General features: G+C 32.9%; 4 protein-coding genes across 9 annotated transcripts; 1 reads left to right on the forward strand and 3 right to left on the reverse strand.

Annotated features, from left to right (window-relative positions):
- The first annotated feature begins 5,542 nt into the window (after positions 1 to 5,542).
- Positions 5,543 to 10,344, forward strand: LOC150028945 (uncharacterized). Its single transcript, XM_090299387.1, has 6 exons — positions 5,543 to 5,663; positions 6,051 to 6,665; positions 7,326 to 8,300; positions 8,826 to 8,921; positions 9,006 to 9,134; positions 10,121 to 10,344. The coding sequence occupies exons 1-6, from the start codon at positions 5,543 to 5,545 to the stop codon at positions 10,342 to 10,344; spliced, it is 2,160 nt and encodes a 719-aa protein (XP_090155513.1).
- A 1,025-nt stretch (positions 10,345 to 11,369) lies between these two features.
- LOC137810357 (type IV inositol polyphosphate 5-phosphatase 7) lies at positions 11,370 to 16,435 on the reverse strand. 6 transcript variants are annotated; one of them, XR_011080888.2, is made up of 13 exons: positions 15,562 to 16,435; positions 15,328 to 15,418; positions 15,170 to 15,244; positions 14,947 to 15,031; positions 14,750 to 14,854; positions 13,919 to 14,594; positions 13,623 to 13,816; positions 13,322 to 13,430; positions 13,044 to 13,192; positions 12,662 to 12,916; positions 12,021 to 12,110; positions 11,716 to 11,891; positions 11,370 to 11,597 (listed from the first exon to the last, which is right to left on the reverse strand). XR_011080888.2 is itself a non-coding variant. In XM_068611584.2 (11 exons), the coding sequence occupies exons 1-10, from the start codon at positions 15,589 to 15,591 to the stop codon at positions 12,691 to 12,693; spliced, it is 1,740 nt and encodes a 579-aa protein (XP_068467685.2). In that variant the 5' UTR covers positions 15,592 to 16,115; the 3' UTR covers positions 11,370 to 12,110; positions 12,662 to 12,690. The 6 variants fall into 6 exon arrangements, 2 of the variants coding, with proteins under 2 accessions (XP_068467685.2, XP_090154254.1); XR_016518376.1 differs by having other exon boundaries at positions 14,684 to 14,854; positions 15,562 to 15,967; XR_016518375.1 differs by lacking the exon at positions 11,716 to 11,891 and having other exon boundaries at positions 15,562 to 16,386.
- Positions 16,436 to 18,492: 2,057 nt separating this feature from the next.
- On the reverse strand, positions 18,493 to 20,852 carry LOC137810358 (putative 12-oxophytodienoate reductase 11). The gene is made up of 4 exons (XM_068611585.1): positions 20,584 to 20,852; positions 20,231 to 20,502; positions 19,951 to 20,127; positions 18,493 to 19,389 (listed from the first exon to the last, which is right to left on the reverse strand). Exons 1-4 carry the CDS (start codon positions 20,673 to 20,675, stop codon positions 18,785 to 18,787), a joined length of 1,146 nt encoding a protein of 381 aa, XP_068467686.1. The 5' UTR covers positions 20,676 to 20,852; the 3' UTR covers positions 18,493 to 18,784.
- A 2,962-nt stretch (positions 20,853 to 23,814) lies between these two features.
- Positions 23,815 to 25,723, reverse strand: LOC137810359 (putative 12-oxophytodienoate reductase 11). Its single transcript, XM_068611586.2, has 3 exons — positions 25,357 to 25,723; positions 25,124 to 25,273; positions 23,815 to 24,635 (listed from the first exon to the last, which is right to left on the reverse strand). The coding sequence occupies exons 1-3, from the start codon at positions 25,706 to 25,708 to the stop codon at positions 24,016 to 24,018; spliced, it is 1,122 nt and encodes a 373-aa protein (XP_068467687.2). The 5' UTR covers positions 25,709 to 25,723; the 3' UTR covers positions 23,815 to 24,015.

Genomic DNA, 25,723 nt, shown 5'->3' on the forward strand with positions numbered 1-25,723 from the left:
GATATAGTGGAGAGAGTGGAGAGATTGATTAGTTACTTTTCTGTTTTAGAGATCTTCTTCTCTATTAAATAAAAAATTAAAGATATTTGTAATATTTTGTGGACCAGCAGGAGAGTGGAGATTTGGTACGTTACTTTTCTGATTTAAACTGATATTTTTTTTATTAAAATTAATTTAAGAAACCGATTTTATGGTTCTCCACTACACATAACACATTCTTTTTTACCATACTTCTCACTTTCTTTTCTCTTTCCTTTTCACTTTCATGTAAAATCATATTTCTTTTATTAATCTTTGTGAAACCCTAATTTGACATTTGTTTCATGAAATTGTAATTGAAGTTTGTGACTAGAGGGAACGAAAAGACTCAAAAAAGTTGCGCGCTTGGTAATTCTCTTTATATGCATTTCAATTTGTAAAACACTAATTTGTCTTCTAAAATTGTGATGGAAACATGTGACTAGAGGGATAAGAAGGACTCAACAAGACGAAGCATTAACTAAACTATATTATCATTTCCTCATATTTTATGGAAAAGTTACTTCCAATTTGATTTTTAAGATTTCTGTCATCACCATTTCTTTATCTTTGCTCTTCTTCTATATTTTCTTCTTTTAGGTTTTGATTTTTGAAATCATCTCAACTTTTCATAAGTTATGATTTTAGAGACCACATTCAAAATAGGTTTGCTCACCAGAGAGCATTATGTAGGGAAGGTATGTCATCGTGTTCTTAAATCTATGTTTTACATGTTATATTTCGTTGTTGCGCTCAACGAAGGAACATTAGATTTGGGTGCGAAAGATGGGAACAATTTAAACGAGTCTCCATACAGGTCCAAGGTGAAGATAAGAAGCAGATTTCATTGCATTTTCTTCTTTTTTTGGTTTATTGTTTAATGGTGTCATATGTATTGTAATGATTGTCATATATTATTGGTTGTTTATAGACCTAATGAAAAATATTGGTTTAATTCCTATAATTGATAAAATATTAAAAATTATTAAAAAAAATATGAAACTCAAATTCTATTTAATTATTTTTTCGGTTGAGTTTGTAGTTTTAAATAAATTTTAACTATTACCAAATACATATATTTTTACCCATAATTAATAAAATATTAAAAATTATAAAAAAATATGAAACTCAAATTCTATTTAATTATTTTCTATGAGAGACGGTTTTGAATTCAAATAGCAATTTTGAATTTTAAATTTTGAAAATTCATTCATTCTCTTTACCATATGTAACTTTTAATTACCGCTCTCCACTATTTTATTAACCTACTCTTTAACGGTATACTCTTTAACTTCTCATTTTAATCTTATTAAGAGAAATTGTTTTTGAAGAATAAAAAAATACTAAAGAAAGAGAAATAAAAAATGCGGATACAAACTACTCTTTAACTTCTCATTTTAATGTTATTAAGAGAAATTGTTTTTAAAAATAAAAAAATACTAAAAAAATAAAAAATGCGGATACACAGGCACGTCAGTGCCTGTGTTCCCGCTAGTGATATATAATGGTTGTGAGAAAATTTTTAATTTTATTAAAATGTGTAAAATATAAGTTTATAAATTTATTATTGTTTTAAAAATATTTAAATAATAAATTATGATGTTTTTTTTTTTTGTCTATATTTGAGGTAACTGAAATTTTGTATACTATTGAGTAATTATTATTTTCAGAAAAAATTACAAATTACATCGTTACAATTTATCATTTTTAAAAAATATATAATTTATTTATTTGTGTATTTTAATTGTTTGTAATTAAAATATTATATTTTTATATTGTGTATGTATTGACTTTGGAAAAATACAAATAGGTTATGTATATTTGACATAAAAAATTAACAAAAAAATAATTGTGTTTCAATTAAAAATAAAATGATAATATTCATAATTGTAATAATTTTTAAATATATGTAAAAATTAAAAATTGTTAGATAAAATAAATAATTTAAATATTCATAATTTTAAAAAGTATAATTAGAAATTAATTTTGTATTAAATTTAAATGATAATATTATTTTTATAATAATTTTTTATAACAATAATTATTATAATTTTTTTATAAATAACAGTATATGTAGTATTTAATATTTTCATTTTTATTCTTTTAATGTTATTTTGTTTTTATTATATTATATATAATATATAATCGAATATGTTTCATATATAAATTTAAAAAATAATATATTTTAAAATTAATTTAATATTTAAATAAATTGTAAAATAAAATTTACAACAGAAAACAAAAATCTCTCACATAATCGATTACAAATTTAATATAATAGATTAGTTTTAATTTTTGGAATTAACAAATTATGAAAGACATTCTTTATTTAGGTATAATTGATTTGTTATTTTTTAAGTCTTAATTATTTATGAAAGACGTTATTTTTTCATAATGGATCATTTAATAATTTTTTAAGTCTAATTGATTATGAAAGATGATGTTTTTTTACATAATCGATTATTATTATTTTTTTAAGTCTTAATTATATTATGTGTGAGGTTGTTTTTTTAACTATAATTAATTATCTACTATAAGTATGGCTCTAATCAATTTTCTGCACAAAAAATTACCTTGGACAAATGCCAAAATAAACAAGTGTATATATGGTTTTCCGTATTTTGTAGATACTTTATACATTGTAGGATAATTTTAAAAAAAATGAAAACTATAATAAAATTATTTTATGAGTTTTAGATATTCAAATGTGATTCATATAACAGTGTAACTTCTAATTTTTTTAATTATTTAGTCCATTTTGTGAAAATAAGTTATTCTGGCAATTAAAAATCATAATTTAAAACATAAAAATTTATTATTTTATTCCTGATATAAATTTACACCTCAAAGCATAAATATTACCAAAAGAATACTTAAATAAATATAAATCAAAATGAAAACAAAAAACTTTATTTTTTTATATATATAATAGAAAAATAAAGGTATTGAGAGAAGAATCTTCTTCAATAATATTGTTTTTCCCATTTTCAATAAACACGTGAACAGTGAGAAAGTTTTAGACATACATAACAACTTAGTTGCAACAAACTTCTTCTGGAAGTTTCAATTTTTTTTATTTTAGAAAAAAAATTCCAGATTATTTAAAAATAATATCTCCACAAATTAACTTGTTTCTCTATATCATATTTAGATTCTTTCTCTCTGTTTTATAGGTAAAAAAACTATTTTGAATTGTAAAATCTAAATATTATTTTTGAATTCAAATATACCTTTAAATTCTACCATCTAAAATGTATTTTTTTTTTCTATTTATATATCCTCAAACTGCCACATCTTTATGTCCTAAAGTCCATATTTATATCTCTCACTATAAGCAAATCTTTTTCTTCATCTCTATCCCTTCTTTCTTTCTCCACCTTCATACTTTTTTCTAATTTTAATAATACCTTTTTGAGTATTGTAAATAATATAGTGTTTTATTCTTCATTTTTAAGGTAATTGTTTGTAGTGGCTGGTGATGAATGTTGGTGATTAAGATAAGTTTTGTGATGTTTTTAGTGATGATAATTGTGTTTTTATTTTTATTTTTTCATTTCTTTAAAAGTCACAAAACAAAAAAAGTCAACAAGGTGCAAAAATTGAGTACAAAACTAAAAAAAAAATTACAATAAGAACTACAAATACAATAAATCGTCTATTAAACCATTTCACACACTCAAATATTGAGATTATTCTCTCAATTGCTGCGGCTGAAGAAGAATGTTGCGAATAAAATGAATATATGAGGACAGGTGAAGGTAAAGTTATACTTTATTTAAAATTATTTAAAAAATATTAAAATATTAAAATCGATTTTTCATAATAAGGAGGTGGAGGAAGAGTTTGTCCTAACTCTATCATATCCAAAGGATTTCTTTGTACAAGCCATGCTTTCTTTTTGTATTTCTATGTTAAAATTCCAATTTTGTTATTGTTTAGACTTAATTTAGTGTCATACACACTACATGGGGTGTAGAAAGAAACCGTGGGGTGCAAAAAGAAATCCCCTTCTCTTAGTATCAGATCCTTTTTGAAAGTCCTTACATATGAATGCATACTGTTGTTACTCCATTTCAATCAATTGACTTTTTTTAGTTAACATTTTCGTCCCGTAACATAAACAATGATTCTGGTTTCTATTTTATTTTTGTATTTTCATTCTTGTTAATTCTTTTAGTTTCTTGTTAATTCTAATGGATGATGTCGCATAAAGTTACAATGATATATACTTCAACAAAATTAACAACTCAACATTATTACGGTATATAACACTATAAAGATTAAAAATAAAAAACATATTTATAAAGATGAAAATAATTTATAACATTATTTTTCGATGTGTTTTAGAATATCGTCTTGTATGTAATTCGTTTATGGACATCTAGTTTTTAGTATATGTTTTAAGATAGTTTTAGAATAGGCAAATGCTCCCTCCACTTAACACTTTTGAAACTGCACCCAACACAATTTCAAAAAATTCCAAAAATACCCTTTATTCCAGAAATAAAAATGCGAAATTGAAAATAATGTATTTTGGAAAAATAAATCTGGAAGAGAATTTTGTGTTTCGGATATAAAAATCCAGAAAAAGAAAATCAAAATCCCATTCTGGATTAAAAAATCCGGAACTGAAAATAATAAATTCCAGAAAAAATTATCCGGAAGAGATTATTGTGTTCTAGAAAAGGAAGTCCGAAATGTAATTTTATATGTACCCCATTTTTTTAAGTGTATTTTCGGTTTTTCCCCTGTGATTGGGTGCAGTGATATGGTGCAGGAAGCAATTGCCTTTAGAATATCATCTTGTATGTAATTCGTTTATGGACATCTAGTTTTTAGTATATGTTTTAAGATAGACGATCTAGCACGTAATTTGTGTTGCAAAACAAATCCATGATATTGCAAAATAAAAAACATAAAAAACCAGAGTATGTGCAGATCTTTCGGAGGTAGTGGAAGATGTTACCGTTGCAGAGTTTCTCGGAGGTAGTGGAAGGGAGGTTGTGGAAGAGGTTGCGGAAATGCAACAACTCTGCGAAATATCCAAAATCCCTTACCGTTGCGAGATAGGGTTTCCCTTTTTCGTTTGCAAGTTGGGTCTTCCACCTTTACCGGCACGTCTCCGGCGTCACCTCCACCTGAACCGCACTCTCCTCTTCTAGTGGGTTGTTGAGCTTCTCACCTTGCCTATAAATAAGAGGCACGAGAATCTTTACCTCTCCTTTTTCAGCAACTAAAAGCTGCAACCTTTCCTCTTCCTCCCCTTATTCACACTTTTCTCTTTCTCTCTCTTCATTCATTATTTTACTTTATTATATTTTTTTTTCTGGATACATTGGGTTCTTACTCTATCAGGAGTAACTTGCTAGTTCTGATCCTCGGAAATCTCCGGGAAGTTCCTATTGAATTCTGGGGGACTTGCGCAATACACCGCGAATAAGTCCTTACGGATAGTGATTACTCACGCCTCGGGAAACCAATTTTGTTTGTTTTTAAGCCTATATTACTACAATCGTAAGGACTTATGGCTGAAAATCCGAACAACAACGACAACACTGCTCCGGAAACATCAAATGTTGCTTCCACAACGCAAACCATTTTTGTGAAACCATTTCCGGACGTCTCCAAAATTGAAGTCTTCACCGGTCAGAACTTTCGACGTTAGCAAGAACGCGTGTCCACCCTATTGGACATGTACGGAGTTGCTCATGCACTTACAACTGCCAAACCCGACTCAACCACGACTGCGAAACAAGTTGACGACTGGATCCATGCGAATAAGGTATGTCGTCACACTTTACTCAGTGTGTTATCTAACGATCTGTTCGATGTTTATGCTTCTTATAAGAATGCGAAAGACATTTAGGATTCTCTTATCCTCAAATATACTGCTGAAGACATCGTCAGACAAAGGTTCGTAATTGCAAACTACTACCGCTGGGAGATGATCGAAGGCAAAGACATCCAAATCCAAATAAACGAATATCACAAGCTGATTGAAGATATCAAAACTGAAAGCATAAAATTGCCAGATGAATTCGTGTCCGAACTCTTGATCGAAAAGCTTCCGCAGTCTTGGACGGATTACAAACAACAACTGAAGCACAGACAGAAACAGATGTCTCTATCAGATTTGATCACCCACATCATCATCGAAGACACAAACACGAAGGAGTGCGCTGCTGCAAAGGCCAAAGCTTTGTCTGCCAAAGCAAACGTGATAGAAGACAAACCAGCTCCAAAAAGGTACGAGAAAAAATTTGATCACAAAAATAAACCTAATAACAAATTCTCTCGTCCCAGTGGAACTAACCCCACTTTCAAGAAAAAAGGTAATTGCTTTGTCTGTGGAAAGCCAGGTCATCATGCACCTCAGTGCAGAAATAGGGCTAAAAACGACTATCCTCCTAAGGCAAATCTAGCCGAAGGGGAAGATACTATTGTGGCAGTCGTTTCACAAGTAAACCTTGTGACAAATGTGAGCAAATGGGTGGTAGACTCTGGGGCTACCAGACACATCTGTGCAAACAGAAATGTGTTCACCTCCTACACAAGTGTGGGGGATGGAGAAGAACAAGTATATCTCGGTGACTCCAAGACAACTCCTGTCCTAGGAAAAGGAAAAGTTCTTTTGAAGCTCACATCTGGTAAAACTCTAGCTTTGAATGATGTGCTACATGTGCCATCAATTAGAGTTAATTTGGTCTCTGTGGCATTACTAAACAAAGTTAGGGTTAAAGTGTCATTTGAATCTGACAAGATTGTTATGACAAAAAACAATGTTTTTGTGGGAAAGGGATATTGTGATCAATGCCTTTTTGTATTAAACATTTCTGAAATTATGAATGAATCTAAATCTTCTGCTTATATTGTTGACTCGTATGATATATGGCATGCTAGATTAGGACATGTGAATTCTTCGTATGTTATAAAATTGCAACGACTAGGATTAATCAACATGCATGACAAACAAAGTAGTAAATGTGATGTATGCGTAGAATCTAAAATAACGAAGAAAACATGTCACTCTGTAGAACGTCAAATTGAAATTCTTGGTTTAATTCATACCGATCTTGCTGATTTAAAACAAACCATGTCTAGAGGTGGTAAAAATTATTTTGTAACCTTTATAGATGATTTTTCTAGATACACCAAAGTGTATTTAATTAAACTTAAGGATGAAGCTTTTGACATGTTTTTAACTTATAAAGTAGAAGTAGAAAATCAACTAAATAAGAAAATTAAGAGAATTAGATCAGATAGAGGTGGTGAATATGTTTTATTTAATGATTATTGTGTAAAAGAAGGTATTATTCATGAAGTAACCCCACCATATTCACCTGAGTCTAATGGAGTAGCTGAAAGGAAAAATAGGACTCTTAAAGAAATGATGAATGCCATGCTTATTAGTTCTAATGCTCCTGATAATTTATGGGGTGAATCTTTGCTTACTGCGTGTTTTTTACAAAATAGGATACCACATAGGAAAACTGGTAAAACACCCTATGAGTTGTGGAAAGGTTATCAACCTAATCTGAAATACCTAAGAGTGTGGGGGAGTTTAGCTAAAGTGATGTTACCTGATCCTAAGAAAAGGAAAATAGGCTCTAAAACATCTGATTGTATGTTCTTAGGATATGCAGAACATAGTGCTGTCTATAGGTTTCTAGTTCTTAATAGTGATATAATTGAACGCAACACTATAGTAGAGACAAAAAATGTTGAGTTCTTTGAACACATCTTTCCTCTAAAGAGTAGTGGTACATCTGAACAACATATAGATAGTGTTAGTGATACCTTGAGTGAAGATGTTAGGAGAAGTAAAAGACAGAGGAAGGAAACATCTTTTGGATATGACTTTTTTACTTATCTAGTTGAGAATGATCCAATAAGTTTTGTAGAAGCTACTAGTGCTCCTGATGCTAAACATTGGGATAAGGCCATTAAAACTGAGCTTGATTCAATAAAGAAAAATAATACGTGGACCTTAGTAGATATGCCTAAAGGAGTAAAACCCATTGGTTGTAAGTGGATCTTTAAGAAGAAGTACCATCCTGATGGATCCATAGAGAAATATAAGGCAAGGTTAGTTGCTAAAGGGTTTACTCAAAAACATAACATAGATTACTTTGATACTTTTGCACCTGTTACTAGGATTTCCTCTATCCGTGTATTGTTAGCCTTAACATCTATCCATAAGTTAGTAATTCACCAAAGGGATGTTAAAACAGCTTTTCTGAATGGTGAATTAGAAGAGGAAATTTATATGACTCAACCTGAAGGTTGTGTAGTCTCAGGTCAAAAGGAAAAGGTATGCAAACTTTTAAAATCTTTGTATGGTTTGAAACAAGCACCAAAACAATGGCATGAAAAACTTGATAATGTTTTACTTTGTGAAGGTTTTTCTACCAATGATGCTGATAAATGTGTGTATTCTAGATCTGAAAATGGTGAATATGTCATTATATGTTTGTATGTGGATGACATGCTAATATTTGGTACATGCAATGATATAGTTTTTAAAACAAAATTGTTTCTTGGATCTAAGTTTGAGATGAAAGACATGGGTGAAGCAAGTGTGATTCTAGGAGTTAAAATCATAAGGAAGGGAAATAGTATATTACTATCCCAAGAAAAATACACTGAGAAACTTCTAAAGAAGTTTGGTTACTATGACTTTAAGTTAGTGAGTACCCCTTATGATGCTAACTCTAAATTAAAGAAGAACAAAGGAGAATCTATTTCTCAAACTCAGTATGCTAAGATAATTGGGAGCTTATTGCATTTAATGAGCTTTTCTAGACCAGATATTGCTTATGCAGTAGGTAGATTGAGTAGACACACTCAATGTCCTAGTCAGGATCATTGGGAAGCACTTGCGAGACTCATGAAATACTTGAGAGGTACAATGGATTATGCCATTGAATATAGTGGATTTCCCGCTGTGCTAGAAGGGTAAAATGATGCTAACTGGATCTCTGATTCAGATGAGACAAAATCCACTAGTGGTTATGTATTTACACTTGGGGGTGGTGCAGTTACATGGAGATCAGCCAGGCAAACTATTATTGCAAGATCAACAATGGAATCTGAGTTTGTTGCTCTAGAAATGGCTGGTAGTGAAGCTGAGTGGTTGAAAAACTTCTTAGCAAACATTCCTTTAGGAATGAAACCAACCCCATCTGTATCAATGCATTGTGATTGCCAATCGGCAATAGCTATAGCTAAAAATAAAAGCTATAATGGAAAGAATAGACATATACAATTGAGACACAATTTGGTGAAACAGCTGTTAAAGAGTGGAATGATTTCTATTGACTATGTCAAGTCAGAACGGAATTTGGCAGATCCTCTAACAAAACCCCTAGGGAGAAAAATGATTTTAGAAACATCAAGGGGAATGGAACTTAAGCCACTTGCAAACAAACAAGTGATGGAAACCCAACCTTTGTGATTGGAGATCCCATGAATAAGGTTCATATGGGTAAAAACAAGTCACTTGTTAGTTTTGCTAGCACTAATATTGATTTTAAATCAATTTTGTCCATTCCTATGGTGTGTGTGAAAGTGCTAGATACTGCATTATCGAGAGGATAAACTTTGTGGTTAAAATTCAGAGGTAAAAGAGTTTTAACGATTTACAAAGTTTTAATGATTTTCATATCCCTTATGGGTGGTGTATAATTTGCAGTATACACTTGATGAAATCACCTATATGAGTGTCAAGTGGGGCCGCTTGCATGAGATATTGGCAAGATCTCTATAGCACTCATGAATACCGGGCACGCGCATGGTCTAGTAGCGCAACACAGCGATAACAGCAAGTAATGTGGGGGTGTATTGTGATTGATAAACCTCTAACACATACTAAGTGTCTTGGTTCATATAGCTTGCTATACCAACTACACTATGTGTTACGTTCATCAATCTAAGACTGGTTCATATAGCTTGCTATACCAGATTTGATGCATTACATCTTAGATGAACCCAATTTTTTTTCTTTTTCTCTTTATCTTTATCTTTTGCAATATGTGGGGGATTGTTGCAAAACAGATCCATGATATTGCAAAATAAAAAACATAAAAAAACAGAGTATGTGCAGATCTTTCGGAGGTAGTGGAAAATGTTACCGTTGCAGAGTTTCTCGGAGGTAGTGGAAGGGAGGTTGTGGAAGAGGTTGTGGAAATGCAACAACTCTGCGAAATATCCGAAATCCCTTACCGTTGCGAGATAGGGTTTCCCTTTTTCGTTTGCAAGTTGGGTCTTCCACCTTTACCGGCACGTCTCCGGCGTCACCTCCACCTGAACCGCACTCTCCTCTTCTAGTGGGTTGTTGAGCTTCTCACCTTGCCTATAAATAAGAGGCACGAGAATCTTTACCTCTCCTTTTTCAGCAACTAAAAGCTGCAACCTTTCCTCTTCCTCCCCTTATTCACACTTTTCTCTTTCTCTCTCTTCATTCATTATTTTACTTTATTATATTTTTTTTTCTGGATACATTGGGTTCTTACTCTATCAGGAGTAACCTGCTAGTTCTGATCTTCGGAAATCTCCGAGAAGTTCCTGTTGAATTCTGGGAGACTTGCGCAATACACCGCAAATAAGTCCTTACGGACAGTGATTACTCACGCTTCGGGAAACCAATTTTGTTCGTTTTTAAGCCTATATTACTACAATTTGTTTATAGTTGATTTTTATTATGTAAATTGTCTAACATCATCTAACATGTAGTTCGTCTATAAATTGTTCGTATAAATCTTTAGTAGATTTTTTAACATTTAGACTATCTATTCCTGATTTTTCTTTCTTGTGTTTTATGGTTTGGTGGTTACCAATTTTTTAATGATTATAGGTTTTTTATGGTGTCATTATTATTCTTTAATACCATATTACGCAATAACACGTGTTTTCACTGTACTTTATTTTCTTCTTTTCTATGTTTTCTGAATTTTAATTTCTTCTCGTTTTTAAATCAAGTTTTCAAATTATTTTACCATTTTTCTTTGCTATCAATGTTGTTAATGTTTCATTAGTTTTTTCCTTGGCAATCCTTATTCCTCTAATGCAAAGAAACATGTTAAGTAGCTTTTCAGACAAAAATGGACAATATCATTCATTAACAAATTATTAAAAATGTTATAAAAATTTGTTATCAATGCATCATTTCAATATTTTTTCGATTATAAATATTAATATTTATTGTAATTGTAGTTTGAGGATATATACCTTTGAAACATGGAAAGCCATTGAAGCCTTTCTTGTTTGTTAATGATCTCAAAGACACCTTTATCGGTGAAATCATTAATCATGTGCCAAGAGTCAGAAATTGAGGAGTGGAGGCTTAACAATAATTAACTAAACTTTCTTTTTCCTTTGTAATTACAATTTCTTTTTCATCACTTTTGCAATCAGTGTAAGAAGTATACATCGAAATTCATTGTTCTCTGCACTCGAAACAAAAAAGTTATACCCTAATGATTATGTTGAGGAACTTTTCAACTTAGTTCAGTCATCATGAATATTCTCCAAAAACAACTAAAGAATCATTAATCAAATAAAAAAGGGTCTCTTTGGGCCTCCTGCACAACAAAAAAGCAAGAACAAAAGCTTTGGTCATGAGTATGCGTGCGGCGTGCGTATCACTAGTAATTTATAGAAACAGAAGGCAACAATAACAAGAAAAGAATAATGCAGTACCCAATCATTGTGCAGGAGACACTGTAAAGTTGTGTGTTTGTTAATTGGCTATCAAATAATTAGTACTTAAGTTGATGTGAGATGCTACCGAGATGATGATTAATGTAGCACAGATACTCTTACGATACATAGATATAAACACGGAGATACGTATTTAAGAGTTCTTTAGCTGTATACTGTGCAACAAAATTACATGTTAGCACCTCACAATAATGAAAAAGTAAAGTTGAAAATTAAACAAAAAGAGGTTGAGAACAAAAGCAGAAGCAAGAAAAGCATTAAAGAGAAAAACAGACTACACTGACCTTTTTCGGTATGTGGGAAATGGTTTGTTTTATCAATCTCCATGAATAGAGTTCTTCAAACTGAAGTGACTCCCTTTTGTTGACCAAGTTCTGAACAGTGATAGGTGCATGCATGTAAGATTTTGGATTCTTAAGGGGTAAATAATTGTGATGATGACAATGACAAGAGAGAAGGGGGAAGAACATAAAACCAGAAAAGGTTGAGAGAGACTCATCATACAATGCAGTGAACGTATTCTGATTATTTTGTGTTCCAGAAATCTGTAGGCAATCTTAGACTTAGAATATTCAAGGTGGTCCAGAAGAAGTGCTCTTAACCTAGTGTATTATCTGTCTCCTCTTTATCTTCTTTTATATATATATATATATGTTATCGCTGAATCTGGCTTTGTTTACGTGATAAATACTCTTCTTTACTCTTCTGTTGATAATTCAGAATTTTCTTAATTTGCTTTATAAAACCTCTTTAATACCAAGATCTGTGGACCATCGTTCTGCCTTTTACCTCGGACCAGATCCAATACTCTACATTTTGGCTAATGGGTTGATGAAATCAGTTTGTGTATGTTCAAAAGAAGGGTGAAACTAGTAGCATTGAACATATCAAGCAAGAATCTTGTATTTTGGAATTGAGAATGTACCTGAAATCCCATATTCAGTCCTTCTAACATCAGAAAAAACTTAGTTCGGTATATCCATGGGAATATGGCAAGAGTTCCTCCACCTCGATTCTGTTCTTAGAACAACAACTCATACTTTTCTTCAACCTTCCATGACTTGTCTCAACCTCTGCAGAAAATATGCCATAAACAGGCTTGTGATCCGAAAACCTTGATTCTCCACGGACATAAGATAATTGATGGAGACCTTCTCCATACCACAGTATACGATCACACCTATACAAAGGAAAATATCCACAATGGAATAAGTTGCAACACTTAAAAAAAATCTTTTCATAATTGCTAAATTTCAAATGGGATTGGGATCTTTCTGCTTAATTCTTATGACTGAAGATGATCTTACCAAGCAGGTGTTCTCTTTTTCTCCTTTGGGTGCATGTCATCTCCTGCATATCTATCTGAATTAGTTGAATATTTGTATGTTGGAGGGAAATAAATCTTCCCTTCATTCCATCCCACGAATGCACGACCTCTCTTTTGCTCTATTCTCAACTGCCATGAATAACAATATAGATAATATAGATGATATAGATAATATAGATAAACTGTTTTTTTTTAAGATTTAGAGTTTAAGGTTTAAGATAAAAGAGAGAATTATAAATTATAGTTATATCAGCATACCTGGTCGTTTTCCAATAATGCTCTCCAGTTCTGCATCTCAACAAGAGCCTTAGCAGAACGGTAGGAGAGGACAATTCGATAATTCAAGTCTCCAAGCCATATAATTCGACTGAGGAAATGAATCCAAAGTTAAAACATGATGCAAAATTAGGCAAATGGAAGAAGGGTATCAAATTACATAAGCATGCTATGCTACTATTATTAGTCATACTACTATATGTAACAAGACACAAACACTGATACGGACACACTATTTAAAAGGCGTGTTTGAGTTTCATATTGTATACAAGCAAGTTCTTACTCATGCTGGAGGATTGTCTCCAGAGACTTCTCATTGTCAGCACCATGGACACGAGGAAACCTTGTCTTCTTAAGAATCTCAATCACATCAGAGTTTCTTCTTAGTTCATCACCTTCCTTCTGTCCTGAGGTTAAGTGGCTACAAATGAAGCAAAAGCTTGTTTCATGCAGAGACATGCTAATTGAGATGGATCCCTGAAAACACACAGGCAGATTAATAACTCTCATGTGAACCAACAATTTCAATCATTCAACAAATTTTCCATGAATATATGAAACCAAAAGTTAAAACATTACCTTGTTTCCAAGATAACCCATCAATCCTCTGCCAACACATGATACTTTAATGTTTTTAACATGATCCTTCAATTCACTCCTCACCCATATGGTAAGAAATATTCCCACCATTTGCTTACTTGCAACAAGGCAGTGCCTGCCATGTCCATCTTCAGTAGTGGCAGGTCCACCATGAGACAAGGGTGAAAACAAGACTGTGTTTGGGGAATCTCTAAGGGCATTATCATCATCAGATAAACTCCATCTTGAATAGTCACTGGGTCTGGAGTAGTCACTTGCTCTGGAGTAGTCACTTGGCCTATAACCCCATCTGAAGCTGGGATCGAAATCACTTTTCCTATGACCAAAAATTACACGATCACAAACGCTGAATCTTCGATCTAGTTGAGGTTGCATGCTTGAAGGATCATCGTCAGTTCCCCAGCTGCTAGAACTTGTCTGGAACGATAGACGATGGAAGAATGATGGATTCTTCTGCCTAGACGATCCCTCAAAATCTGCATTTAACTCTACCACTGGCTGAGTGAGTGGAGAGGGTGTGTAATACCCTCCACCTCCACTAGAACCAGGAAGATTGTTTAAGGTCCTTCCAATGAGAGCAAGCCATTTTTTTGCAGGGTTGTTGTCTTCAGAGCCTAAGATATTACCAACATTCAAGGGAACTACCTCTTGAAATCTGTAACACAAATGTGTCGTTACTCATTAGCAACCAACCACTAGTGTTTGCTTGGAAAAAACATGACATTAACTAGTACAAAATGGTACCTAAGAAGAATTGTATAGTGATGACAGTGATGTCGAACATGAAAGCTTTATAAAAAGAAATCCTACCCAAGAACATAAATATCTGCAGGTGGTGAGGCATGAAGCCAATCATCTATACTCAAATTACTTGGTGGAGATCTTCCAGCCACATTCCATGTAGCAACAAAAACACTGCTCATAAGGTAAGTGAAGTGAGAAATTGGACTCATCAAAGCAATGATTTGTTTTCATGGTGAAAAAGTAAGGTCAAAGAAAAAGCATACCTGTAGTTATGGACATCGACAATTCGAGGATGGTCAAGACTAGCTCTGCCTCGCCTGACCTGCTCCGTGTTCCTCCCAATCTTCTCTGCACAATACAATGAGGATTGTAATTTGTAAACAGCTAAACACTTTGTAAAAATGTTAAGCTAAAAAGAACAAGACAAAAGAAAGAGGAAATTTCAAATGGGTAATTGTAGTGGGTAATTCATAAATAATTGTGTACCTGTTTTGCTCTTTTTGATTGTGCAAGGCTCTCTCTCAGAGAAGCTTTTCCTGCTTCTGTATTCTACTTCACCTCCTGGAGAAGGAATTAAGTTACAATGCATCAAATTACAATGCACTGAGTAATTTTTTTTCAAGAAAACAAAACGAGAAACCAACCTCCATAAGCAACACCATTTGATTGGAAGGAGTCCTCCTCTTTGCTTCTGATATTGAAGAACTTTCTGGCCATTCTCTTCGACCATGAGAGCTTCACAAGGCCCAAACACACAAAACAATCAACAAGTTGCCAAAAATTGAAAGATGCAAACGACAACATGATCAAAACGATGAATTCCATTTCCCAAAGAACATAAAAACAAAACCGACAAGGACAACAAGAGTGTAAAAAACCTTGCTTTTTTTGGAATTCTGGTCTCCCATTGTTAATCTTGTACCTCACACAGCCCCTTATGCTAAATTCTCTTCCTGTGAAATCCCTTTTTCGGATTTCCACCCTCTTTCTTTCTTTGAGAGAATAGAAGAAAAGGAGAGACAACAAAATAGGTAGGTGAGTGTGGTGTTGTGTTTTGCTCTCTTGTGATGGCACAACCACACTCTTAAAAATGCAAGAACAAGGAAACAAGGTCCCAGTAAATATGCCACCAACTAGAAGCTTTTAGTATTTAATGCCTTTAACTGAGACGAGGAACAACACAATGCGACAAGCAAAGCAATAGAGAGAGTTGTGTTTCTCTCTCTTGGAAAAAACAGAGTTTCCTCATTCTCTGCAAAAACAACAATAGCATAAAATTTGAACAAAATAAAGCAGTGTGAGAGTTAAATATATATATTTATTGAAATGGTAACGATTGGGTCAGATGAACAAAGGCTGCCCCTGGTCAACAAAGTGAGTTTTTTTCTTTTCTTTACAGTCTTAGGCACCGTCCAAGTTGCTGCTTTTGAATTCCTAGACCGTTCTTGGACACGGCTCTTAAATGGTATGTTAGTATTGAACGCACGTTTCAGACACCGACACTTATAGGACAAGTGTATTTGTATCTGTGTCGTATCAGTATTTAACACACATTTTAGACACAGACACTTATAGAACACGTGTATTTGTATCAGTGTTTAAGCTACATCTTAAGCTACGTCTTAGACACCGACACTTATAGAACACGTGTATTTGTATCCGTGTCGTATAGTGTTTAAGTTTCGAAAATTGTCAATTTCTTCGGGAAGTTGATGCGATAACAGACAAAATGGGAGGCCAATTGGAATCCCTTTTTTGCCTCGTGAACTTTTCAAAGACATGAGTAATGAGTGAACTTCCTGAGTGATCAAATCAAGTGTCCTTATCAAGAAGCACAATCTTCTCTTTACGTCAATATGGTAATTGCACATATCTAATGTCTAAAGCAAAAAAGAAGTGGTCCCAAAGTTTCTCTTCTGTCTTTGAGTATTGTTGGCAACCTAAAACAATATCTTCTTCGGTGCTATCTAACCTTCAAACAACGTTTTTGGATTTAAAAGGATATGATGAAAAAGGGTGCATCATATTTGGATGTGCAATTCATCGATGCATCATTCTCAGGAGAAGAGACAGCTTTTTTTTTCTATACCATTATAAGTTGATTGATTTTAGGAGTAAGATAGAATTTGTGTTAGTCTTTTGTCCAAAAGAGAGCAAAAATATGTGTTAGTGGACTTAGCATGTATTTGGTTCTGTTGTCTGGTGAAGGAAATTAGAATAAATTTTCGTGTTTACAGTAAAAGCAATTTCTTATGAGTTTTTTTTTTCTCTTGCAGAGTCGAGCATACACTCGGTCTAAGTGACATATATGTTTTTGACACTTGTTCATGATCTTCTTGTTTAACCTCCTCATCCCTATATATTAACCTTTGTTTTGTATAACGTGACTCTTTTATAAACATTGTTGTAATGATCGAAAACATATGCTAATAACACATGCTAGTATATATGGTATGTGCTCGACATTATCAAGATAAAATATATATCACTTGCTAAATAAGTCCTTTGTTATTCTTAATTTTTCAATATTTTAAAAGTACTTTAACTATACACCTATAGGTCGGTAATAATATATAATTTGGGATGATCTCCACTTCCAAACTGAATTGTTACTCCACATTAATGATCACCATGAATAAAATGATCTAATTAATTAATCTTAAATGATAAGCAGCTATTTATGGAGAAATAGATTGTAGTTACGTGACTAATCTAAGGGACTCATAACAGTCCACTTAAAGGATATCATCTCATTAACCTACAAATATTCACTCAATCTATCTTATCTAATATTTTAAACTCTCATAGTACAGAAAACTTAGTTGTACTCCTACTGACCTAAGCATTGCAGAATTATTTTCAAATAAATCTTTCATTTACTGTTGAAGACTAACTGGAACTCAATCTCAAAAGACAATGCATACTCTTCGAGTTACACTTCCTAACTCATTTATAATAAGAACAAGTACAATATCCAACTAATTTATATCCATCCAATTTCATGAAAAACTCAAACTTAGTTAAGAAACATTAAATATATTTTGTATTAAAAAAAATAATCTTGAAAATTAATACATAAGATATTTTTAAAAATAATATATTATATTATAATAAAATAATAATTTATTAAGTGTGAAAATGAATGTAATGGGTAAATTTTATTTAACAAAAATGTTTCTTTGTTAAACTAGTTTAATCTTGAATTCATTGTCGTGTGTATGATTGATCATTTACAGGTGTGATTCAGTAGTTGGAATATGTTATTAGTTACTTGATTTTAGCGTCCCATCAGTACCTTTTGGCCATATTTCTTATTTTGGCTCAAGTATAATAAGGTTCCAAAACTATTTTTAACCCAATAATCAAAAAGAGAAAGTTGTTTATGCAATGATTGTCTTCTTCATTTTAGATTAATGATACTCACATTTTTTTTACATAACCACTTTATAACCTTAATATTATTAATATATATTTTTCATAAATTTATTTTTAAGATAATAATAAGTTTTCCATTTTTTATACAATCACAATACAACTCTTCAATATATTATTTTAATATTTTTTCATATAATTTAATTTCAAATTTATCATTTATTATATATTTATTTTTAAATCATCACATCAAAAAATTTTATACAACTTTAAAAATTGTAAAAATATTATTTTATTTTTTTAATATATATTTATATCTAAATTTATCACATTAGTGATATATAACTCAACTCTAAAGAATCATGATATTTTGACAATCGTATTTCATCCTACAACTGTAATAAATAAATAAAAACCTTAAGAAAAATACACGTAAATAATTAAAATATAATATTTATTGATAACATTTTCTTAAAAAAAAAAGTAGGAGTGTTGCAAATCAATTCAAAGAACAAAGGTGGGAGAGTGTTGCAAAAACAGGTGGCAGAGTGTTTGCCCCCGGATCCAGCGACATGATTACAACAATAATAGCTACACATGCTAAATCACCTAACATCTGTGAACTGGATCCAAAGCCTAACACAGAAGTAGCTCAAGAATATCAATGAAAATCTGACCAACCAAATTGCAAATTGCAAATAGCAAGGAATTGAGGTTACAGTAAAAGCCCTAGGATTCTACACTGTTGGATTCTTCATCAAGAAAAGGGTAGTCACTGTACCCAACAAGAGGATCAGAATTCAGGTGATAGAATGTGAGGCGATTATACTTGTTGAGAGGAGCATTGAGAGCAAATCTCTTTGGCAAATCTGGATTAGCCAAGAACAAACGACCATAGGCAATGAGATCAGCTCTGTTTTCAGCAATGGCTCTGTTCCCATCTTCACGGTCATACCCTCCAGCAGCAATAAAAGTGCCATTGAAAGCCTTCCTCATAGGCGTCAAGTTTTCATCTGGACCTCCAACACTTCCTACTCTGGGTTCCACCGCGTGACAGTACACAATGTTGAACTTGTTCAGTGCATTCACCATGTAAAGCCCCAGTTGCAGGGGATTTGAGTCTCCAGACTCCGAAAAGTCTGCAAAAGGTGATAACCTGATTCCAACTCTATCAGCCCCTACCTCATCCACAACAGCTTCAACAACCTCCAGAGGAAGCCGGCACCGGTTCTCCAGAGATCCACCGTATTGATCTGTTCGGTCATTCACCTTGTCTTTCAAAAATTGATCAAGTAGATAGCCATGTGCCCCATGGACCTCAACCCCATCAAAACCTACAATTTGCACAACCACAGACTTTGTGAAATAATGATAAGAGGATGTTCTGAATCATTTTGCTGCTAATAAAATCTAGCAACTATAAACATTGACATGAATACAGTATACATGAATACATGTATAATCTCTTAAATATAGAATATTAGATACAGATCTATATATTATATAACTATGAATATAATTATGAATGATCTAAATTGGTAATAAAGATTTATGTGTCTAAGTATATTTCAATTTTTTTAAACACAGATAAATGTTTTTCATTGGTTTAAAATATTTATTTTTTATTTTTATAATTATACTAAAAATTTATACGATAAATTTAAGTTTTTAAAAAATTAATATATTTTTTATTTTTAAAATTATAATAAAATTATTAGAAATCTAACAAATATTTATTAAATTTTACACATCACATATACAAGTCCGACAAATGTGTATTATGTTACCCGATATGTGTATTATGGTATCCGAGTCACGTCACTTAAGAGAAGTGTTTAAGAGAAAGAGAAGTGTTTAAGAGAAGTGTTTGAGCATTATAGAATGAAATAACTTACCAGCTTCGATGGCATTCCTCGCAGCAAGTCTGAAGTCATTGATAATACCAGGAATTTCATCGGTCCTGAGTCGGCGTGGGGGCGTATGTTCGGTATGTCCAAGGCCGTCAACTCGAGGTGTTGGCGAGATTCCCTTGTCCGTAGAGGAAATGGGTGCTTGCCCATTTGGCTGATAACCTGCACAAAAACCACAATGCTAAGTAATCAATCAACAACCCAACCGTGTTAAGCTTGAAATCAATTACAGAAAAAAAATGAATCTGAATAGGGAAAACAATACCTGTATTTGAAACCCTTCCGACGTGCCAAATCTGGCAGAAGAAGATACCGCCTTTGGCGTGGACGGCATCGACGATGGGTTTCCATGCTTCGACTTGCTCTTTCGTCCATATCCCGGGCGTTTCCGGGTAGCCTTGAGCGGTGTCGGAAACTCCGGTAGCTTCGGCGATGAGAAGGCCGCCGTTGGAGGTTCTCTGAGAGTAATAGAGGACGGCGTGGGGCTGCGGAACGTTCTTGTAGGACCTCTCTCTGGTGAGCGGAGCCAAGACAACTCTGAAAAAAGGATGAAAAATTAGGAATGAATTGAAAAAGGAAGGGGAGAATGGAGAGAGACAGAGACAGAGAAAGAGATACCTGTGAGATAGATTGAATTTTCCCATCTTGTAGGGAGTGAGAAGAGGGGTTGGTTGGTGAGAAGGAGCGGTGGCGGCGGCGGTGGCGGCCATGTGGTGGTGCTAGGGTTGAGGTTGATTCCGATTGGATTTGAAGTGGGAAGGAGTGGTGGTGAAGGTAGAGTTATAAATAGAAGAGAATTGAATAAGAGGAAGAAGGTGACGTGTGCCATTGCGTAGCAGAGGTCACCTTCTTCGTCACGGCAAACCCCATTTTATTCTGATTTCCCTGTCCTACTAGAAGACAGTTACGCATTAATGTAACTGATTTATGCTAGGGTACACACATTACTGAATCCTTTCAAAGGACACATGTGTTAGGAGTTGTTTTTTTTTACCACCATGTTTTTTTTTTTTACTAAAATGTGGCTAAATTTTTTTAAATTTAGATAAGTCCTATCATGTTGGTATTATTTCATATGAACAAAATGTGTTAATTTGATATGATTTTAACCATGTTAACCTAAAATTGTATTAACTTGATACGAGTTTTATGGTTTATATTGAATTTAAGATAATTTGAACATTGATTTTAGGAAAACCTTTGCTAGATCTGTATTGTATTCAAATATAGGTTTACGTAATTTTGTATCAATTTGGTGAAATCATCTTACATTGACAATATTTTATTAATTTTTTTTTAAAAGCAGTTATCCTTTGATAAAAAAAAATCATCGTGTTAAAAAATTCTAAGGAGTCTGAGTGACAATTTTTATTAAAATTATCCTAATTTTTTGCCCACATTATCTTAAAATTACATAAATATCTTTTGAGTTTAAATAATTAGAGTTGATAAATGGGTAAAACAAAACAGACCGTTGAAATGAAGCTGTTCAATTGAGTTTGACTGAAACCCAAACCTTTTTAAAAAGTAAAATGAAAGTTTGATAATTTTTGGAGTTTTACATAATTAAAATTATGCAATAAATTTAAAAATAAATATATATAATAAAAAATAAATTTGTAATTAAATTATATAAAAAAATATTAAAATAATAATATTGAAATTGAAATTATCGATGTAGTATTACCTTTAAAAATACCCAAATTCTTTTCTTTTACACTTGTGTATATTTTCCATACATACATGTTTCTTTCTCTCAATGTGAACCACGTGTGTGATGTCATTCATGTCTTTTCTGCACCCTTCATATCTTTTTTTAAGCTTGAAAAGGCAAAACAAATACTGTTACAATTTTATTTACGCTTTGTTTCGATGATTGCGACCAATAAAATTTTTAGGTACGGATAATCAATTATCAATTATGCATCTATTTAAATATTTTCTGAATTTATTGAATTTAAATTTTACTTAATAATATAAGTTGGAAATTCATTTTTATCATTCATTTACTTCTATGTTCAATAATGAATTAGTATTAACTTAAACGACACGATTAGAGTTAACCTTTTTAATAAATTAGTACATATAATTTTAAAATTAACTTTATGTTCGAATATAAACGTGATGGTATGCTGATAAAAATAATAATAAATAAATAAATAAATAAATAAACGTGATGGTATTGGTTAATTAACATAAACTTTTAACGTACCTTAAATACTTGTAGAAATTTTTTCTTTATTTGAATACAGAAACCACGTGACTTCACAGACACTACTTAAAGTTAGCCTCTGACAATAGAAATTAACATATAATTTTTTTGAATCTACTCCATGTGCAATGTAGATCTAACCTTATTGTTTAATTAGCATCATTTTTTTACTAACTAGGGTTAACTTCCGATTTACATCGATTTACGCTAAATATTTATTTTTTATATTTTTTTATAGAATTTTTTCTTTATTGGATGATGAACCGACTTTAGGGGTTCATGGAATAAATATTCTAATACTAAATATATTTTCCTTAATACTAAAGATCTTAGCTTAGTACAAGATCTTGTAAAATACTGATTTCTGATTTAAGATCTCACCTCAAAATTTTGCATCAAAAGTGTTGTTATAATATAGTTACTTGATTTTTCTTCCCACGCGTGCTAAAGATCTTGTTAACTTATTATAACAAGATCTTGTTAACTTTCCATTAGCCTACATTTATCACTCCATTGAAGTGCATGGAAGTTGTTTAAATTTATTTTCGTACGAGTAAAATAGTTTCACATCGCTTAGCAATCAAAGTCAATGATGATTTTAAATATAACTTCCTTCCTTCACTTACAAATTTGTTTTGGTACTGTCAAAATATAATCTCACATTGTTTGAGAGTCGAGATCAATGACAGTTTAAATACACTTTTCTTCTTTCACCCACAAATTTGTCCTGATAACACCAAAATATAGTCTTATATAGCTTAGGAGTCGAGGTCAATGACAATTTCATTCCCTCACCCACGGAGACGCCGACAAAACCGTCACAGAGCATCAACCACCAAAACAAACAATACCTCAAATGCAATGATTGACTCTAGCGATCGATGTTATCTCTCAAACTTTTACCAGACTGGGTTAAAATTAACACTGATGGGACTGTTAGGGGTATCTTGGTCTTGCTACTCTTGGAGGGATTTTCCGTGGTAGTATGGAGGAATTTATTGGTGCTTTTTTAGGTTTCTTGAAGTTTAGACTGCTTTGGTTGTTGAGTTGTGTAGAGTTATACATGCTATGAAGGAAACTCAAAAGATGGGGCTTACTAATGTTTGGCTTGAATATGATTCTGCCCTTAGTTTGTGTTGCGTTTAGTGTTAAGACTAATGTTCCGTGGATGTTTCGTAATCAATGGAATACTTATCTTAATTTTTGTTGAACAATTAGGTTTAGGATTACTCATATTTTTCGTGAAGGGAACACGTGTGCTGGTTAGTTTAGGATTTATTCAGAGAGAATCATTTTATTTCATTGGTATAATAGATATAATAGAATTCCATATAGTTTGTTATTATAATTCTTTAAGAATAGTATAGTCTACTTATGTGTATCGCTTTTGTTAACATACGGGCTTGGTCTACTCCCCTCATATTTTTGTTTTTTCTTTTTTTTTCTTCTTTTTTTATTAATATTTTTTTTCATGGGGGTGACAAATAATGATATTTTTTATTAATATGTCAAGTTGCATAATATTTAACATGAAAACTTTTATAAAAAAAATAGTAAAAAGAAATCATAACAAAATTATTATTGATTTAATTATTAAAGCACTAATCAAACCCCTCGAAGTACGATTAAGAATAAGATGAAATAAGATGTGCTTCATTTCGAAGAACAAAGCCATATTATTACAACAATAAAAGTTCCAAAACACTACATTGCCTAACAACTTAGAACATAATTGTGTTAAACTGAACTAATTCTTTGCAGAGAAGTATCTGAAGAATATTATGTGGATGAAATGACCAGCCAAATAGCAAATCAGGTAGAAATTTGCAGGATAAACCCTAGGATCTTACAGTGTTGGATTCATCATCATCAAGAAAAGGGTAATCATTGTACCCAACAAGCGGATCAGGATGCCCTCCGATGTAGAATGTGGGACGATGATACTTGTTCAGAGGAGCATTCAGAGCAAACCTCTTGGGCAAATCTGGATTAGCCAAAAACCAACGACCATAAGCAACAAGATCAGCTCTGTTTTCACCAATGGCTTTGATCCCATCTTCCCTGTCGTAACCTCCAGCAACCATAAAACTCCCATTGAAGGCATTTCTCAGAATCACCATGCTCTCAGGGTTTTGAACTTTCCCTCCAATGCTTCCCATTCTGGGCGCCACCACGTGACAGTAAGCAATGTTGTACCTGTTCAGGGCATTCACCATGTAAAGCCCCAGTTGCAGGGGATTTGAGTCTCCAGACTCTGAGTAGTCTATGAAAGGTGATAGCCTTATTCCAACTCTGTCAGCTCCTATCTCGTTAACAATGGCTTCAACAACCTCCAAAGGAAACCGGCAACGGTTCTCAAGGGATCCGCCGTATTGATCTGTTCTGTCATTCACCTGGTCTTTCATGAATTGATCCAGTAGGAAGCCGTGTGCCCCATGGATCTCAACCCCATCAAAACCTACAATTTCCACAATCACAAGATAAAGCATTTGTAAGACTGGACACTGTGCGAAACACGTGTCAGAGACCGATATTCGTACGAGAACAGATGAGTGTCGAATTCAAGAATTTATTTTTTTATTTCTAATAATTATAAGAGAGTTTTAACACAATTATAAAAATCTAACCTACAATTTTGACAATCACAAGATAAAGTATGTTTTGAAGAATTTGTAAGAGTAAAATCTATGAGGTTCAACATGTGTAGACACTTGAAAATCACTTTTATTTGTTGGATTTCTAATAATTCTAGTTCAAACATAAAGAGTTCTAACATAAGTTTTTTTTTTAAAAAGATATTAATCTTCTAAAAATTTAAATTTATTATAAATTTTGATAAATTTTTATTGTAAATTTACTATATTTCTTCGTGTCTGTATCATGTGGTAACAATTTCTGATTCAGTGTTTATGTTATATGAAACAAAATGTGAAGGAAATTAATTACCAGCTTCAATGGCATTCCTTGCAGCAATTCTGAAGTCATTGACAACATTAGGAATTTCATCGGTCCTGAGACGCCGTGGTTGCGTGTATTCCGTGGATTTGAGTGCCTTGTCCGTTGAGGAAATCGGTTGTTGGCCATTCGGCTGATAACCTGTTCCAAAATCAGAATGCAGAGTAAGTAATGAATGAAGCGTGATGAATATGAATATGAAGATGGAAGAAGAAGATATATACCTGTATTTGAAACCCTTCCAACGTGCCAAATCTGACAGAAGAAGATGCCGCCTTTGGCGTGAACGGCGTCGACGATGGGTTTCCATGCTTCCACGTGCTCTCTGGTCCATATGCCGGGCGTGTCCGGGTAGCCTTGAGCGGTGTCGGAGACTCCGGTGGCTTCGGCGATGAGAAGGCCGCCGTTGGAGGTTCTCTGAGAATAATAGAGGACGGCGTGCGGCTGCGGAACGTTGTTGTAGGACCTCTCTCTGGTGAGTGGCGCCAACACCACTCTGTGAGAGAGGTTGAATCTCCCCATCTTGTAGGGAGTGATCAGAGGATTCGGTGGGTGAGTGGAAGAGGGTGCAGCCATGGTGGTGTGAGAGTT

The sequence above is a fragment of the Phaseolus vulgaris genome, chromosome 2 (assembly GCF_051622355.1).
Source record: "Phaseolus vulgaris cultivar YP4 chromosome 2, ASM5162235v1, whole genome shotgun sequence".
NCBI lineage: Eukaryota > Viridiplantae > Streptophyta > Magnoliopsida > Fabales > Fabaceae > Phaseolus > Phaseolus vulgaris.

Excerpts from the sequence above, each read along its gene's own strand:
- LOC137810357 (XM_068611584.2), bottom strand. The coding sequence starts at position 15,591 with ATGGGAGACCAGAATTCCAAAAAAAGCAAG. Across the intron at positions 13,817-13,918 it reads TGGGTTATCTTGGAAACAAG|GGATCCATCTCAATTAGCAT; the intron begins GTAATGTTTTAA and ends GTGTGTTTTCAG. Across the intron at positions 13,431-13,622 it reads GAGACAATCCTCCAGCATGA|TCGAATTATATGGCTTGGAG; the intron begins GTAAGAACTTGC and ends TCATTTCCTCAG.
- LOC137810358 (XM_068611585.1), bottom strand. The coding sequence starts at position 20,675 with ATGGCCGCCACCGCCGCCGCCACCGCTCCTTCTCACCAACCAACCCCT. Across the intron at positions 20,128-20,230 it reads CGGAAGGGTTTCAAATACAG|GTTATCAGCCAAATGGGCAA; the intron begins GTATTGTTTTCC and ends GTTTTTGTGCAG. Across the intron at positions 19,390-19,950 it reads GAGGAATGCCATCGAAGCTG|GTTTTGATGGGGTTGAGGTC; the intron begins GTAAGTTATTTC and ends TGCAAATTGTAG.
- LOC137810359 (XM_068611586.2), bottom strand. The coding sequence starts at position 25,708 with ATGGCTGCACCCTCTTCCACTCACCCACCGAATCCTCTGATCACTCCC. Across the intron at positions 25,274-25,356 it reads TGGAAGGGTTTCAAATACAG|GTTATCAGCCGAATGGCCAA; the intron begins GTATATATCTTC and ends ATTTTGGAACAG. Across the intron at positions 24,636-25,123 it reads AAGGAATGCCATTGAAGCTG|GTTTTGATGGGGTTGAGATC; the intron begins GTAATTAATTTC and ends TGGAAATTGTAG.
- LOC150028945 (XM_090299387.1), top strand. The coding sequence starts at position 5,543 with ATGGCTGAAAATCCGAACAACAACGACAACACTGCTCCGGAAACATCA. Across the intron at positions 8,301-8,825 it reads TTATATGACTCAACCTGAAG|ATATTGCTTATGCAGTAGGT; the intron begins GTTGTGTAGTCT and ends TTTCTAGACCAG. Across the intron at positions 9,135-10,120 it reads TGTTGCTCTAGAAATGGCTG|ATCTTTCGGAGGTAGTGGAA; the intron begins GTAGTGAAGCTG and ends GAGTATGTGCAG.